The 16,683-nt window shown below is 42.5% G+C and overlaps 1 protein-coding gene across 1 annotated transcript; it reads left to right on the top strand.

Annotated features, from left to right (window-relative positions):
* The first annotated feature begins 5,550 nt into the window (after positions 1–5,550).
* On the top strand, positions 5,551–16,324 carry LOC103475693 (von Willebrand factor A domain-containing protein 7-like). Its single transcript, XM_081615668.1, has 15 exons — positions 5,551–5,852; positions 5,957–6,229; positions 6,314–6,407; positions 6,506–6,640; positions 8,726–8,912; positions 8,990–9,165; positions 9,251–9,363; positions 9,444–9,560; positions 13,710–13,913; positions 13,986–14,118; positions 14,280–14,429; positions 14,912–15,004; positions 15,077–15,336; positions 15,418–15,711; positions 16,137–16,324. The coding sequence occupies exons 1-15, from the start codon at positions 5,670–5,672 to the stop codon at positions 16,248–16,250; spliced, it is 2,526 nt and encodes an 841-aa protein (XP_081471794.1). The 5' UTR covers positions 5,551–5,669; the 3' UTR covers positions 16,251–16,324.
* Positions 16,325–16,683: the final 359 nt, after the last annotated feature.

Raw genomic sequence — 16,683 nt, 5'->3', positions numbered from 1 at the left:
GTTGGGTTGCTTTTTCACCACAATGTAAAGTTGCGACTCCCATTTGTCCCCTAGTCTGGTCATAGTACTTTTTTTGTTGACCTTTGGCCTGGTGAGAGGTCTGGTTTGCTTGGGCGTATGTCTGTGACAGACAGTCATGAAGTCTCTGCACATATGCACCGTATTCTCCTGGTTCATTAGAAGTTTGGAGCCCAAAGATTAGGTCAACTGGGAGTCTAGGATGTCTGCCGAGCATCAGAAAGTATGGCTTATAGCTGGTAGAGTCATGGCGTGAACAGTTATATGCATGTGTCATTGCATCTAAGTGCTCGTGCCACCGAGGTTTCAGATGTGGCTCTAATGTCCCAAGCATATTCATGAGCGTGCAGTTGAACCGCTCAGTGATGCCATTGCCTTGTGGGTGGTAAGAGGTCGTGTGGGTTTTAGTGATGCCCATACATTTGCACAGCTCCTTCACTACAGCACTTTCAAAGTTGCGCTCCTGGTCAGTGTGCAACTTAGCAGGAAGCCCAAACTGGCAGAAGTAGTTTCTCCATGACTGTGCTTAGCGTGAGAAATGATCCGTGACCACAAGGACATTCTCCATTCCACCCTTTGGCTTCTCCAAAGTCAAAAGGTCTACGCACACTAGTTCCATGGGGGCATAACTGTGAACACTGACCAATGGGGCCTTGACTCCCAAAGTTGCTGTTTTCCTGAGGCAGCATTTCTCACACTGCTCACACCAGATCTTGATCTCTTGGAACATCTGAGGCCAATGAAATCTCTCTTTTAACAACTGAACTGTTCTCTCAAAACCCAAGTGCCCGGAGTCATTGTGAAGAGCCTTCATAGCTCCCTCACGCAGCTTCTCCGGTAGCATCAACTGTTTCACCACTCCTCTTTGACAATCACAGCTGCGACAATACATGACACCGTCCCTGATCACTAGCCTCTTCCACTCTTTTGGGAGAAGACAGACCTGTCGGCCACCACTGACCCTCTCACTGCAACTCGGTTTCACATTCCGACTTTTGTAGTGCCAGACAGGACCAATAACAGGATCCTCCTTTTGTCCTGCGCGGATCTCTAGCTTCATCATGGCGGGAAGTGACTCTATACCCATGTCTCCGTATGGCTCATTAGATCTAGGTGATTCTGAGTCCAAGTTGGCCGAGACCGCTGTGTTCTGGTTTGAGGAGTTGTCTGGATCTTGTATGGACTGATCTGCACAATGTTCAGGCTTTTTGGTGCACACCCGCAGAGGGCATGAGTGCAGAGTCTCTGTAACCTCCTGATTGGACATACGGGAGAGGGCATCGGCATTTGCATTGCTTTGTCCTCTCCGGTACTGGACGTCAAAGTTAAAAGCAGCCAAACGGGAGACCCACCTTGCCCCGTGGCATCCAACTTTGCAGAGCTCATGATGTACTTGAGGGGGTTATTGTCTGTCTGGACAGAGAACTTGTGCCCATAGAAATGGTCGTAGAATTTGTCTGTTACTTTGTCTGTTACCGCCCATTCAGGGCAAGGAACTCTAGCTTGTGGGTGGGATACCTTGCCTCTGCTGGACTCAACCCTCGGCTGGCGAAGGCTATGACTCTCTCTATGCCATCTTGAACCTGGACCATGCAGGACAGCACCTAGACCTTCCCCTGATGCATCTATCTGAAGCACAAACAATAGGTTGTAGTCTGGGTACAGTGGTGCAGTCGTAAGTCTGTGCTTTAAGGCCAGGAATGCCTCCTCACATTCCTCTGTCCATAAGAATGGTGGGTCAGATGCCAGGCCTTTTCCCCCTTTCTTTTCTTCATTCTCTGGTCACCACCCGTGAGCCGGTATATGGGAGCTGCCAGGACAGAGTACCCAGTGACATAGCGCCTGTAGTAGCCAGCAAATCCTAGAAATTGCAGTACCTCCCTGTAGTTTGTTCAGAGTCCAGTCTTTGACTCTACGAATCTTCTCTGGGTCAGTCCGGATTCCCTCAGCAGATACAAGATGGCCTAGGTTTTGCACTTCTTTTCTCATCAGCTGGCAATTAGAGGGTTTAAGTTTTAGACCGTGTTCCCGGAGCCGATCGAACACTAACTGCAGTCTGTTTAGATGCTCATCAAAGGTTTTAGAAAAGATAAGGTCATCCAGATATATTAGAAGTTGGGGGAAGTTCAGGCTCCAAAACAGCAAGTCATGAGCCTCTGGAAGGTTGATGGAGCATTCTGTAACCCAAAAGACATTCGGTTGGCCTCATACAGACCCATTGGTGTACTGAATGCTGTTTTATGCTTGTCCTGCTCTGCCACCTCCACCTACCAATAGCCATCTACATCAACATCTTCCTGACATCTTGCTGCTGTGATGGGGGAATCTTGCAGTAGGGAAGCTTGAATGGCTTAGAATCTACTAGTGGAATTTTGTGTTGCACTGTCTTTGTGTGACCATAATCTAGAGGATGTTGGGAGAATACATCAACATTCCTCTCTACCAGCTTTTTAAGAGTGGAGCGCTGGTTCTCGTCCTCGACTGCAGCATCATTCAGGTCAACACAACAACTCAAAATTGCCTGAGTCAGACTCAGGCATGTGTCTTTGGATCTGCTTCCATGGCTTTGGCCCTGCTTTTTGACTGAGAAATCCACAACACCATCCACTAGGGACACATTGGCTAGGTGTGTATGGCTTGATTGTGACTGGATGTTGAGACAGGTTCATCACTCTGACAGAGGTGCATCCTCTTTTCACATTAGCCAGGACCTTGGCAACCAGAAGGTATTGATGAAGCTACAGGGAGTGGTGGCCCTCAGTCAGTGCTGTATACGTCCTTATCTGTGGGCCAGCTGTCACCTTGCACATTAGATCCATTTCTTTTCCCCCAGGGATGTGTATTTTGTGGCCTGTATACTCTGTCTTCCACGTTATAATATCCCGTGTCACCCACCTCCCAGAGGGAGGTGTACCATTCTGGATGGATTCTGGATGGCTCTCTATGACATGCTGGAGAAATTGTTGGCCATAAGTTGCTTGGAGATGGGTTCTGGAGGCACGGAGAACATTAGTTCCTATCAGAAGAGGGACAGACAGGCGATATTCTGAGTCCTCAACCACAAAAGCTGGCATATTTGAACTCTTTTTCCAACACTTTCAAGTTAATGGTGTTCTAACACCATGGTGGGTTACACTCTGACCAACTGCGCCTTCTATAGGTATCAGAGAGGGCTGTAACTTCTGTTTTTGAAGGATAGGGTGGCTGCACCAGTAGTTGTGGGTAATACTGGTTACCTGAGAGCTGGAGTCAATGAGCGCTCTGCACTTCATTCCACTGACTTCCACCTCACCTTCGTTTCTAGGACCCACTAGTGGAGTGCTCTCTCCTCCATCAGTCCTCTTTATGGCTTGTGGCTGGGGGTCTGACTGCTCTCCCATGGTTGCCCCGGTGACCATGGGCTCTACCCATTTAAAGGCTGAGCTCGGTGGGGATTGTTCCCATTCACTTGACTGGGATCTGGTAACACTGCTCTGCAGACTCTGGCTATGTGCCCTTGTTTACCGCATCTGTGGCATGTCACAGTTGAGATTTGGGCTCGGATTGGAGGCCCCACTGGTCCCTGGACTTGGTGGGACAGGCAATGGAGCAGCAACTCTTGATTCATGGTAGGTCAATTTAGTCATTTGCTCTGCTTGGCAAAGGGCTAACTTTTTAACCAGTTCTGTGAGCTCTGACAACTCTGATACATGGGTGGTCTTCTCCACTGTCAGGTTTCCCTCAGGTTGGGCTGCTGCCTGATGCAGTCTGGATCTGGGTGTGAGCTCGCTTTGATTTGTGGAATGACTGGAACTTTTTAGTTTTTTTGGTCATGTCTCTGAGCTCAGCCTGCAGCTCTCGAAAGCTTAAGAGCCTGGCCTTAGGTGGAGCGATCCTCATGCATACCTCCTCATCATTAAAATCCCTTAAAAACTGCCGAGTGAGTTTGCAGTCCCGGTCTGGAAATGGCTTGCTTCCTCTTTGGCTGTCCTCTACCGCTCTCAGATTAGCTTCCAGCGATATTGCATATGAGCAGGCGGACTCCCCTGGTCTTTGGCTCCGCTCGTAGAAGTCAGCCAATGGATCTAGGGAGCTCTGTGTCGCCAAACTCAGTCCTCAGTTCTTCAAAAGCCCTCTCAGGGGTTTGGACATATAGAGGTAGGTTCAGGACCAATTTCCTGGCCTCGCCACTCAGGTAACGCACCACAGTGGAAAACCGCAGGTGTGGCAGGAACTCAATCGCTTTCAGAAGATATTGGATGTCCCAAGTCCAATTTTCCATCAGCATCCTACTACCAGAATATCCTGGTGAATATAGGAACACTTCTGACCTGGTGGGTCTGCAGGAATCCACCGTACGCAGCCCAGCTGTGTCTGTAGAACGCATCTGTATGGTTGTGAGCTGAGTGATTCATAAATTGGGGCTTGGGCCTGTTTGGATGAACACCCCATGGACAACTGGCCGCTGAATACAGTGGGGCTAACTGTATTCATCGGTTAAGAGAAACTTTTAGTTTCTCTTAAGAAACTAAAAGTAATCATGCAGGAATCCTGCTCAGTTTCTTTTGCATCCTGTAACTGAAGGGATTGTTTATTAAACTTTAGGCCTGGCACCTGCCTGCCTGCCAAAAGGAAGTATATGAAATACAAGAAGAATGCAGATAATCAAGCTGTGGTTTGAGAAATGATTAAAAATGAAAGTAAAGAACACTGTTGCATTTCCCTCCCCCCCCCTCCTCCTTAGCAGAGCATAAGTCAAAAACCCTGAGGAGTCACCCTTATAAGGTCAGTGTTGACAAAATCACCACAAAGTTTGCTGAGCAGCTGCAAGGTGAGTAGGTTTTTCCTTTAATGTCTATGAAAGGGATCCGACATGAAGGAGACTCTTATCATGGAAAGCTAGAATTGGGATGCATTTCTGACTTTCCAAGATTAATATTTTATGGTTTGGTAAAGCTTTTAATCATCACATCCAATAAGTACTTTAACGGTTTCAAAATGGCCTTTTCAAAGTGATTTTAACTATTTAGGTTTTTAAAGCTGAGCTTGATGGTACAAAAGGAACTGAATAGAAAGTGTTCATAATCCTGGTAAGTATGTGGGAGACAAAGTTCATGCTTGAAGGTTTAAAATTTGGAGCAGGAGACTCTTTGTTGGGTATTTTCTCTTCAGTTATTACGATCAAAACCAATTTCATTTCATCTGAAAGTGACAGTTTAGGTTACCCTTAAATTAAATTTGTGGACAGTTTGGTGTTTTAACAGGACAAAGAGATTTTGGAAGGAATAAAACAATCCAACATTATGCTTTTTTTTAACAGCTTAGACTTCAACTTTAGTGAAAATTAAAACTCAAGTCTGCTTGAGCTCCTGGTTTGCATCCTGATTAAAGGGTGTAAGGGTTGAGAAAAAAATTATCCTAAAAATTTACGTAATGATATTTCAACTTGCTTAAGTGCATTTAACGAAATGACATTGAAGATATATTGATATGAGCCTGAATAAGTTGAAAAAGATTTTTTAATTGAAATGTTTCTGCATTTGTATGTTTGACTGAACTATTGTTATAGAGCTTTTAAAAAGATTAAAACTGACTAGAACAATATTTGTATTGTCAAAAATGACTGAAGATCTAAATTGTAGATATTCGTTTCCTTTCAGAAAATTGGAGCCATGATCCGCTCAGTATTTGCTGTGCTTTGTTTCCTCCTGCTGCACATCGGAGCTCAGGCATTTCAAATATTGCCTGGAGTCTCTTTAAGTCACCAGGAAATTACAGAGCAAGCGATTCTCAAAGTAACTGTGCAGGCATGCCGCTCTCTAGCCCAAACTGAAGGAACAAGCTTCAACGACCCAGTAGGAATACACTCCTGTTACATTATTCTTTCTAGACACTGATCTCTTGGTTGAGATCCTAACCTAACCCTAATTCACACATTTGTGTGAATGTGCGTTTTCAGGCTCAGCCTTTCACTGCAGAAGGCGTTGCTGCTGCCTGCGGCGCCTCGCAGTCATCGAAGGCTTTCCGTCAAGCCATCACATCCATCAAGCTGAGGAATATCAGAGTGGATATCCGCTACGCCCTCACATCGAGCTACCACTTTGATAAGGAGGAGTTTGTTCAGGGAAGGAGGATCATCACAGAGGGAATGGTTGCTGTCAAAGCCAACAACAGGATGGGGAATTATGAGACCGCAAGGGAGAAACTGGGCGAGATCATGCATCCTTTGCAAGTATTCAACATCATTTTTACTTTCTTTTTAAAAAAAAGATTGAAATCTTTTTTGGATTGACTGGTAATTCATCTTATATTGAAGGATTTCTACAGTCACAGCAACTGGGTGGAGCTGGGAAACACGCTGCCAAACTCTAATCTGATTAAAGCAGAAACCAGCATTGGCAACATCGCAGGCAAGTAGATGGCAGGAGCTGATGACACTGCAGAATTCATATCATATCATATGATATCATGAAATCATATAATCTGATGTGGTTTCACTCCATATCAGATGAAAGTAGAGCCACCTGTCGCAGCTGTATTGACGACGACTGCACCAACAACATTCTGGAGGACATCATCACTGGACAGATCCTGACCTCTGGCTACACTGGGCACGAACCTTTTGTCTCAACCAAGCCACCTGGTAAATTCACATGCATTTCAATATATCAATAACCTTTGGAAATTTTATTTTTCTTCTCGAATACAATACTTGGGTCATTGTCCAGCTTTGCCTGTCACAGATTACAGATTTACAATTTTACAAGTAACTTTTACCTTGCAGCACTTCTCAGACTCAAAGATCTAGTTGTTTAAAATAGCAGAGGAAAATAGTTTTTAAACTGGTCAATTAATATATTAATACTTTAAGAAAAGGTGTACGAGTATAGGCAGAATTAGGAATATGAGGTGAAGTTTTAGCTGGTTGTTCTTCTAACACACCAAAATAAAGTGGTTTACTTGCTTGAGAATTAAGGTTTAAGAAACAGTTTCATTTTAAAAATGTATTTTTTTTGTGTGGAAAATAGTTACTTGTGTGAATTCAAGTAACTATTCTGCAGGCATTAAGGGATTTAAGCGGCAATTACTAGACTTTTGTTGTTTTTCTGCTTTGGTTGTTTTCCCATTCATGTTTTCCCGAAGCGATCTGCTCACCACAACCTGAGGGAAACCTGTCAGACCTCTGCTGCTCTGGGTTCAGCAACGATGTACATCTGAACGATGAGATCATCTCACTTACGAAACAAACTCGGATGGGTTTTCCAACACCGACCAGTTGTGCTTTTAGCCCTCTGACATTTTCCAACCGCTCCTTTGCCTGGTCTGGTTCAGGACAAGTTCAGAATAGAAATTCCTTTATCAATCAAATCAAAGTTTATTTTGAGATTTCAGCAACAAGCCAGTTCAAGGTGTTTTTACATCATAAAAATACAAAGTCATAGAACACAGTCAACAATTAAAACACATCAAAATGTTTCATTTATAATGTTTCAAATGCAACATTGGTGGGTTTTTAGTCTAGATCAGAGGTCTCATTCTTGTAGCCCGCGGGCCAATTTAGGCCCGCAGGACGATGTCTGGTGGCCCCCACCGTGATATGAAAGTATATTAGTGCGGCCCACAGGTCCCGCCCGCCGTTCCTCGTCTTGGCTAACATTCGGTGCTAGGCTAAGCCACACTGACTTCATGCACAATACGCTTGAGCGGCGGATGATGGAACAGCCCGGTACCAGTTTCCCTTACCTGCAGTCGCCATTCCGGTACTTTCTACCATTAACAAATGCCACGATCAAACGCAGAGAAAGGCCACTGCTACCGGGCTGCTCGTCATCTGCCGCGCTGTTGTGACAAGTAGTAGCGGTAATGACGACACGCGTCGAGATGTTCTCCATACGTAGAACAAGAGCGACGCCAAGTTCCACTGCAGCCCGAAGTGACCCAATTCCGATTTTTTTTTTTGTTTGTTTTGACGTAATGCGACCTGTATCTGATCTTTTCATGACAGTCTGAACAACACAGGTCGGATTCTTTTCGAATGCGACCCATATCCGATACTTATCCGATTCAAATGCGACCTAACGTCCAGGCCGCATTCATCCGAACTGAACGTCACTGATACTCAACAAATTCTGAGTCCTGATACGCGCAAGTGGGAAGAAAAACAACTATGACGGACTCTAATGAGGATTAAGTTGTTAATATGCTGCTCCGGTAGGACAACAACTTAAAATATGTAAGTTAAGCTCCACCGTTAGCCGCCATGTTTACTTCCGCAAACACTGAGCTCTTCTTCTTTTTATGGCCGTTGGGAGAACATTGAGAACGCTGACGCTATTGCGCCCTCTACTGCGCATGCCCGACACTTTCAGATTTGGCAGTTTATGGCTTCTATTTCCTGACATGATGCTTAAATCACCCATTTTATTTGTGATATACATTAAAAGATACAATTTCCAGTGGATTTTAAAATCTCTTAATTTCACCAACATGCTTCTTCTAACAGAAAGTTGTTTTTACGTGGAGCTGAAGGTTAGAGGGCAGGAGACCTTCTGACAAAGACTTAAGATAGTCAGAATACCAGTGGAAACATGCAAAAACAGACGTGGGTTTGGTTACTGTAATGCTAAAAAGTATCTTTACACTAATGCAAATGTTCAATTTATTTTTTGAGATGCCTGTAAAACCAACCCAACTGTGTAAAAGTACTCAAACTTTTGTTTAATCAAAGGAAAGTGCAGTCATGGAGGATCAATCGATCTAACCAGTTACATCGAGCCAACTGGTGGGATTAACAAGGATTCCTTGCAGTCCAGCCACGGACATCTCCACACACGAGCCGCAAACCTGGCAATAGCTGCAACCAGCCAGCTTCTGGAGGACATCCGACTGGCAGCTGGAGACCTCCCCTTCCTACGGTACGTTTGGTTAAATTATACACCAGTGGGTTTTTATATTTGGCTTCATTTTGTTACATCTCTTCTGAAAATTTTAGGATGGTGGGGATCTCTAGAGGATCCAGCAAAACTCTTTGTTTTGTCACTGACACGTCAAAGAGCATGAGCGACGACATTGAGGTGGTGAAGACTGTCACGTCCACCATCATCAACAGCCAGGTGGGAACAGAGAACAAACCGTCCGTTTACATCCTTGTCCCATTCAGCGATCCAGGTACGGCTTTAGCTTCTCCACATTTAGACGCATTTTCTGTCTGAGGAGGAAGAAAACTAAAAACTGATTTGCTTTGTTTGCCAAGGATTTGGGCCAATAATTCGTACAACAGATGCAACACTTTTCAAGGATATTGTGAACCATCTAACAACTACTGGTGGAGGAGATGTTGAGGAAATGAGTCTTTCAGGGCTGCAGGTATTGCTCTCTCTGTTCGACTGTGTTTAAAACCTCAGTTTTTACTGAAACTGATCTTTACTCTATGCATCGTCTTACAGCTGGCGTTAACTAGTGCTCCATTCAACTCCGAGATCTTTCTCTTCACGGATGCTCCTGCTAAAGACAAAGATTTGAAGAACACGGTGATTGCTCTCATAGAGCAGACCCAGACAGTGGTAAGTGTTTGCATGCTAAATACAGTGCATATTTCTATAGAGCCTTGTACAGAGGATATATCGCAAACATTTTGTCACAGAAACTAAAACATTTTTACTGGAATTTTCATTTTAATCACCCCCTTTACTCTGATGCATCAAAATGAAATCAAATGCAATTGGTAGACCAGTGTAGTTTAAATCTGGTGATACTGTGCAAAACGTTCTGTGTCTTAATGACAAAGAGAAACACCGGACAGGTCCATATGTAACATTTGGAAAAAAGGGGTCAAGCACACTGTAATCAGATCTGCATCGGTTTATTCCTGTTTAAAACTAAAATACTCTCAGCACAGCAGTTTTTGGGCTTTGGCTTCCCCACACAGACCTTAACCAACCAAAAGGACAAAAATAACCACGTTGGCATGGTAAACTCGATAAATGTCACTACTGTGGAAATTAAATACCCAGTACAGTGCTGCGCTAAACATAAAAAAAAGTTAATAACATAAAGCAACTTGTGAGTTTATCAAATATACATTTTTGAATATTTCAATACACAAACAGAAGACAGCTCTGTACGCCTTCCTCTCCCTAGCGCAGCTCGGCGTGAACTGAGGAGGTCAGAGGGAACACGCAGGATGTGACACGGAAACAGGAAGCAAGAAAATAAAAGTTTCTCCACCAAAATAAAATACAATTCAAAAACCAAGAAAAACAAATATACATTCCTGATCAAAATCTTAAGACCAGTTAAAAAACTGCAAGAATTTGCATTTTGCACTATTGGATCTTAAGAAGGTTCTAAGTAGAACTTCACAATGTTAAAGGAAGAAATCAGCGTAAGAGACAAACAATTTAGTGGGGAATTAATTGAAAACTGCATTTACACTCAAACATGATTTTTTCAGCTGATCAAAAGTTTAAGACCATAGCTAAAAACCCCCGAAAACCCCCAAAACAGAAATCAAAGTGTCAAAAAAAAGGACTCAGTAATGAGTAGCTTCACCATTCTCGTTGATGACTTCAAACAATTGTTTAGGCTTGATGCCAGTGTTTCCAGGAGGCTAGTGGGAACGTTTCTCCAAGTGTTGAAGATGGCTTCACGAAGGGCATCCACTGTCTGGAACTGATGTCCATTTCTGTAAACTTCCCTTGCCATCCATCCCCAAATGTTCTCAATTGGGTTTAGATCCGGGGAACATGCAGGATGGTCCAAAAGAGTGATGTTATTTTCCTTGAAGAACTCCTTAGTCAGGTGGGCATTGTGAACTGCAGCATTGTCCTGTTGAAAAACCCAATCATTACCACACAAACGAGAGCCCTCAGTCATGAGGGATGCCCGCTGCAACATCTCCACATAGCCAGCTGCTGTTTGACGCCCCTGCACAACCTGAAGCTCCATGGACCTTACCACAGGGGCCGCATTTCATTGGCTAATGCCCATTTTACGTCACAGCGCAGCTATCACGTGCCTTACCGTCTCACAAACTCATGCTAATATACATTGTGGACTACCAGACCGACAGAAAGTTTTTGCGTCAGGACTCGGAAAAAAATTGGTTCACCGTCAGTGGGGTATCTGTACAGGCGATGTCAGGTATCCAGATCGTGTTTATGGAACTAAAATTCACAGATTTCCAAAATCTGAAACGGAATGCCTTGCTTGGATCAAAGCTTGTGCACGACCGCATTTGCAGCTCAACCGTCGTAGGATCAATAAGAACAAAGGAGTGTCTGCTGGTGTAAGTATTATCGCTTTGCTTTCTTTGTGTTTAGTGAATGAAAAAAAGAAAGTCAATAATAAACACATCCATTATGAAAACCTTTTAGCCAAGTACAGCATAATGGCAGTACCGATACAACTTCTACATCCTGAAGCCTGTCTGTTACAGTCTTACGTTAGCTGAACAGATCAATACGCAATGTGTACCGTATCTGACATACATTAAAGATTTTATTTCACCTGAAAAGGCTTTTTACTAAACTGTAATTGTGTTAGCCACGCTAGCTTTTACTAAACTGTAATTGTGTTAGCCACGCTAGGACAGAGTACCGTGTATAAGTCCTAGGCAAATTCGAACCCTCTAAACCATGAATGCCCGACTTACCCAGCCTTGCAAGAACAACAGGCATCAGTGATCTTGTCCACAGCTATATTTATGCTGAGGGTGTGAGAATCTGCTGTTTTTCTCATCGGTAGCGTTTAGCTGTGACGCGCACAATGTTGGAGGCATCGCGTGGCTCAAACACCTTGATGTCGTCCAAAAAAGATGACATGAACTTGTTGGTTCCCCTGTCCATTGTCGTGGCTGATATTTTGTGAAAATCCGGCAGAAATGCTACACTAATCAACTGAGAAATACTCTGCAGAGAACTAAAAATGCCATGTTTAGACATTGGAGCTAAGTTGTTAATGTGAGACATGAAGTCACGTGGGACTTTCGAGGGGCGTTTCTGGGCGGAGCTTGGTAAGGTCCATTGTTCCATTGAAGGAAAACGTACCCCAAATCATGATGGTGCCCCCCACCACTGTGCCGTGTAGAAAACATCTCAGGTGGGATCTCCTTGTCATGCCAGTAACGTTGGAAGCCATCAGGACCATCAAGGTTACATTTTTTCTCATCAGAGGAGACAACTTTCTTCCCCCTTTCAATGTTCCATGTTTGGTGCACCCTTGCAAGTCCAAACGGGCAATTTTGTGGAGTTGAAGAAGACGTGGCCTTTGAAGACGTTTTTTGTTTCTGAAGCCCTTCTCTCGCAGATGCCGTCTGATGGTTATTGGGCTGCAGTCAGCACCAGTAATGGCCTTAATTTGGGTAGAGGATCGTCCCGTGTCTTGACGGCCAGCCAATCGGATCCTGCAGCTCAGAGCTGGTGAAATTTTTTTGGGTCTACCACTTGACTTTTTTGTTCCATAACCCTCAGGATCATTTAAAAAATGCAAAATGACTGTCTTACTGCGTCCAACCTCAGCAGTGATGGTATGTTGTGAGAGGCCTTGCTTATGCAGCTCAGCAATCTTACCACGTTCAAAGTCAGTGAGCTCTTCTGCTTTTGCCATCAGGAGGTCTTGACAGTGTAAAGACTTGACAGAAAATTACATGGAATCCTGATTTTTTTCTCAGCTTTTGGCTTTTAAAGACTATGGTCTTAAACTTTTGATCAGCTGAAAAAATCATGTTTGAGTGTAAATGCAGTTTTCAGAAAATTCCCCGCTCAAAAGTTCTTGTCTCTTGCACTAATTTTTTTCCATTAACATTGTGAAGCTCTACTTAGAACCTTTTTAAGATCCAATAGTGCAAAATGCAAATTCTTGCAATTTTTTGACTGGTCTTAAGATTTTGATCAGGAGTATACATAAATAATGAGGATGGATTTGGGGTGAAATATAAACACTTTTACACACTTGCTACATTAGAAACCAAAAATAAAAGCAGTATAAAACAGAAATAGCCCTGCTGCAGTGCAAAGGCAATAACAGACATGCCAATTCAAAGAAAAGGAGTTTTGAGAAAGTTCATAAGAAAAATTAAAAATAAATAAGTAAATAAAATGAACACTGCTACACATAGTTGAAATGTTAAAGAAGGTTTGTTTAAAAACAATTTTGAGAAGTCAAATAACTTTTTGGAAAGAGTGTTAAGAAGACACTTTTAGTTTGTTGCAAGCCAGTAAACATTGTAATACTGAATACTGTTGAAGCTGAAATACTTTTGCCAATATCTAAAACCTGATTGGAGGAAAACTAGCATACATCCTCATGGTCATGCATGGTTGTGGCACCATCATGCTGTGGGAGAGGCTCAGTTCATTCCCCAGATGTGCAACATCAACATACATGCAGCTGTAGCTGCAGTGAAAAGTGGTTCTTCATGGGTTTTCTGAATTACAGATTTTTCCAGTTAAGATTTTTGAAAAACATGATTTTCTTTCTTTCCAGTTGTTCACTGCTTTGTTTTGATCTATCACACAAAATCCTAACAAAGTACACTGAGCTTGGTAACTCAAAAAGTGCAATAAATAAATAAAGTCAAAGGTACATGAAGACTATTTTAGATGATCCACTGCATGTGAAGATATTTTTTCATTTCTTTTGGGGTTTTTTTTGTTTTGTTTTTTTTCTTCCCTAGGATAAACTCTCACTGTATATTTATTTTCTTATTTCAGGTCAACTTTATGATTACAGACTCCGTTGTTACTAATCGCCGCAGAAGAAGCAGCAACCTACTGCAGACCAGAGCAATCTCAGAGTCTGACGCTCAGCTGTACAGAGACCTGGCTCAGGCGTCGGGCGGTCAGGCCATCGAAGTGACGAAGGCCGAACTTCCTGTTGCCGCAGCAACCATAGTCCAGTCTGTCAGATCCTCATTGGTAATGTCAGCCCAGATCTAACTGTGTTTGTGTAAAAGCCTCCTGGTGTAACCTCTTACTGCGATCCGTTAGGTGACCCTTCTGCAGGCGTCCAGGAACCCGGGACAAACCGACAGTTTCACCTTTATTGTTGATGAAACTGTTAAAAACTCGACAATTTACATCACCGGCAGGTCCCTCACTTTCACTCTCACAAGCCCGACAGGTAATACCACCGCTCTGTTAAATTTGAGCCAACACAACGATTTGTTTCGGTTTTTAAAATATACAGTTTGCAAAAAAAATCTTTATAATATTTAGGATTAGAAAGGTAATTTGTGTTACAACATTTACTTAAACTATGCTGATTACTTTTTTTTTTCTCAGGTGTAACTCAGCAGAGCACCGACTCCACAGGCTCATTGATCACTTCTTCAGAGACTGTGGGAAACTTCATAACGGTGCGATTACTAAAGCAAGTTGGACAATGGGCGATAAGAATGGTGTCAAACAATCCCTACACCCTGAGAGTCGTTGGTGAGATTTCCACACGTTAGCGACCACTTTAGCATTTACGCTAACTTAGCATCTGCTCTTATTTGGGGTAATTATAATGTAATTATAATGTATGTAACTTATTTGTAGCCCTTTTTAAATAAAAAACTAACTTCTGTACTTAGGTAGAACAGAAGAAAACCCAAATGTTAGTTTTGTTCTCAGCCACTTTAACATAGACTATCATGTGTCTGTCTTAAGTATTTTTCTTTTCCACAATTCTGATACTGTCCTTTTGCTCCTTCACTTAAATTGTTCTGTGACTTTAATATTATCCTGTTTCAGCAGAAAAAATTGACCCAAACTGACAGAGAAATACTTTTAATCACACTTATTACAAAACCTCAGTCTGCATTTACATACTCATGTTTAACCCATGCTTAACTTTAACTCATCTACTAGATTTGCTAAATTTTAAGTTATTCAAAATCAATAAAATGCTTATTAGATTTTTGTATTTGCAGGCGAGAGCTCTGTTGACTTCCTGTTTGACTTTGTCGAACCGTCTCAGGGTCTTTTCGGTGGATTCGATGCTCTCGACACTCGACCCAAAGCAGGTAGACTGCTGCTAATCTAAATTTAACCGTGATTAGCTCAGCAGTAATCACTCTCTGTTTTGTTGTTTAAAGGCGTCAGTGGCACTTTGTTGATGACTTTATCAGGAAGTGACTCTGCTACTGTGACAGAAGTTGCTCTGGTGGAATCGACGAAGGGGTCGAAGGAGACGTTGGGAGTTGTGTCGCAGGGCAGCGGGAACTTTTTAGTCCAGGTTGATGTGATGCCGACGGTGGAGTTTGTAGTGAGAGTAAAGGGGAGAGTTCAAGGTTCTGCTACTGACTTTCAGAGACAGTCGCCCACCAACTTCAGAGCTTCTAATCTGATTCTTACAGTGAGTGAAAGTGTGGCATAAAAATCAAGACCAAAAACCTGATAAACAATGAAAGGTTAACATTTAAACTCTTTTATTCAGGCCAACTCGGACAGCATCTTGACTGCAGGAACCATGATCTCTGTGCCCTTCACTGTGGCTTCAAGCAGAGCCGATGAAAACATAACCATTCGAGCCACCAACTCGAGAAATCTTGACTCGACGTTTCCGACCGTTTTATTGGTGCAAAGTGGGAACAGCACTAATGGCACGGTGACCCTGCTGGCTCCGCTGAGCATCCCGTCCGGGTCCGATGTCATCCTCACCATCCTGGCCGAGACGCCGGACGGAAGTGACACCAACTACATTGTGCTGCGATTCTCTGTAGTGAACTCGGTAATAAGGCCACAATTAAGTCCTTCAAGCAGTTCTTTAAAATATTCAAACCGGTTCTCAGCTGGTTCAACAAATAAACAATGTGATGCTTTTCTTAATGCATTTAATGCAACTAATGTTCCAAATTATAACCAATGCCATTGAAACATAGTTGCTAAAGGGGGGAAAAGTAAATATATTCAGCGAGTCAAATGTTTACAGGTTCCCTGTTAATGACTCGATTTAAACTTTCTGCAGATTGAGTTGGTCTGAAATGCAAATTTCCATTACAGCTCACAAGAAAAGTGGAAACTTTGCATATAATGGCTGCATTGGTGTTACCATCCCTACTCATGTACAGACTGTTACAGCTACTAAACCATTTTTGCAGTTATTCGCTCATATTTTAGCAAAAATTTAATTAAATTATCTTGTTTTCTCCACAGTTAAATGATTTCACCCAACCAGCGTGTCAGATTCTCAGCATGCTGTCCAGGTGTGTTGAGAACTTCATCATCATGGGGTTTGGACAACTTTTACTGAGTGGATTTATGAAATGAATGATTCTTATAACACTTTGACTTATAAATACTTTACCAACCACTCTGACAAATATAAAACATCTGGAAAGAGATTCAGGAATTTAAAATGCAATTTCTTTCTTTTTTTTTTACTGATATTAGGGATGTAAAGATAGAAACATTTGTATAATCGATATCCAATAATAATGCTGTGATGGCTGATAACCAATATCTACTGATATTATATATATTTCACTTCAGTTTCGACATGTTTGGTGAAGAAAACGACCAAAAAAAAAGAAATCGGCAGTTTTTTTTATTGCACCGATACCAATTTGTTAAAAAATGGCTAATATTATCCAATTCTGATGTTGGTGTCGATGTAATGAAGTAATCTTGTATTTTGATTTAATGATGATTGAAGTGTGTTATTTTTGGTTCAGTATCATGTAATGAATATAATCTAAGTAAT

The sequence above is a fragment of the Poecilia reticulata genome, chromosome 14 (genome assembly GCF_904066995.2).
Source record: "Poecilia reticulata chromosome 14, P_reticulata-male-v2, whole genome shotgun sequence".
Lineage (NCBI taxonomy): Eukaryota > Metazoa > Chordata > Actinopteri > Cyprinodontiformes > Poeciliidae > Poecilia > Poecilia reticulata.
Note: the sequence above shows the minus strand (reverse complement) of the source record. Positions and strands in the feature narration are given on the sequence as shown.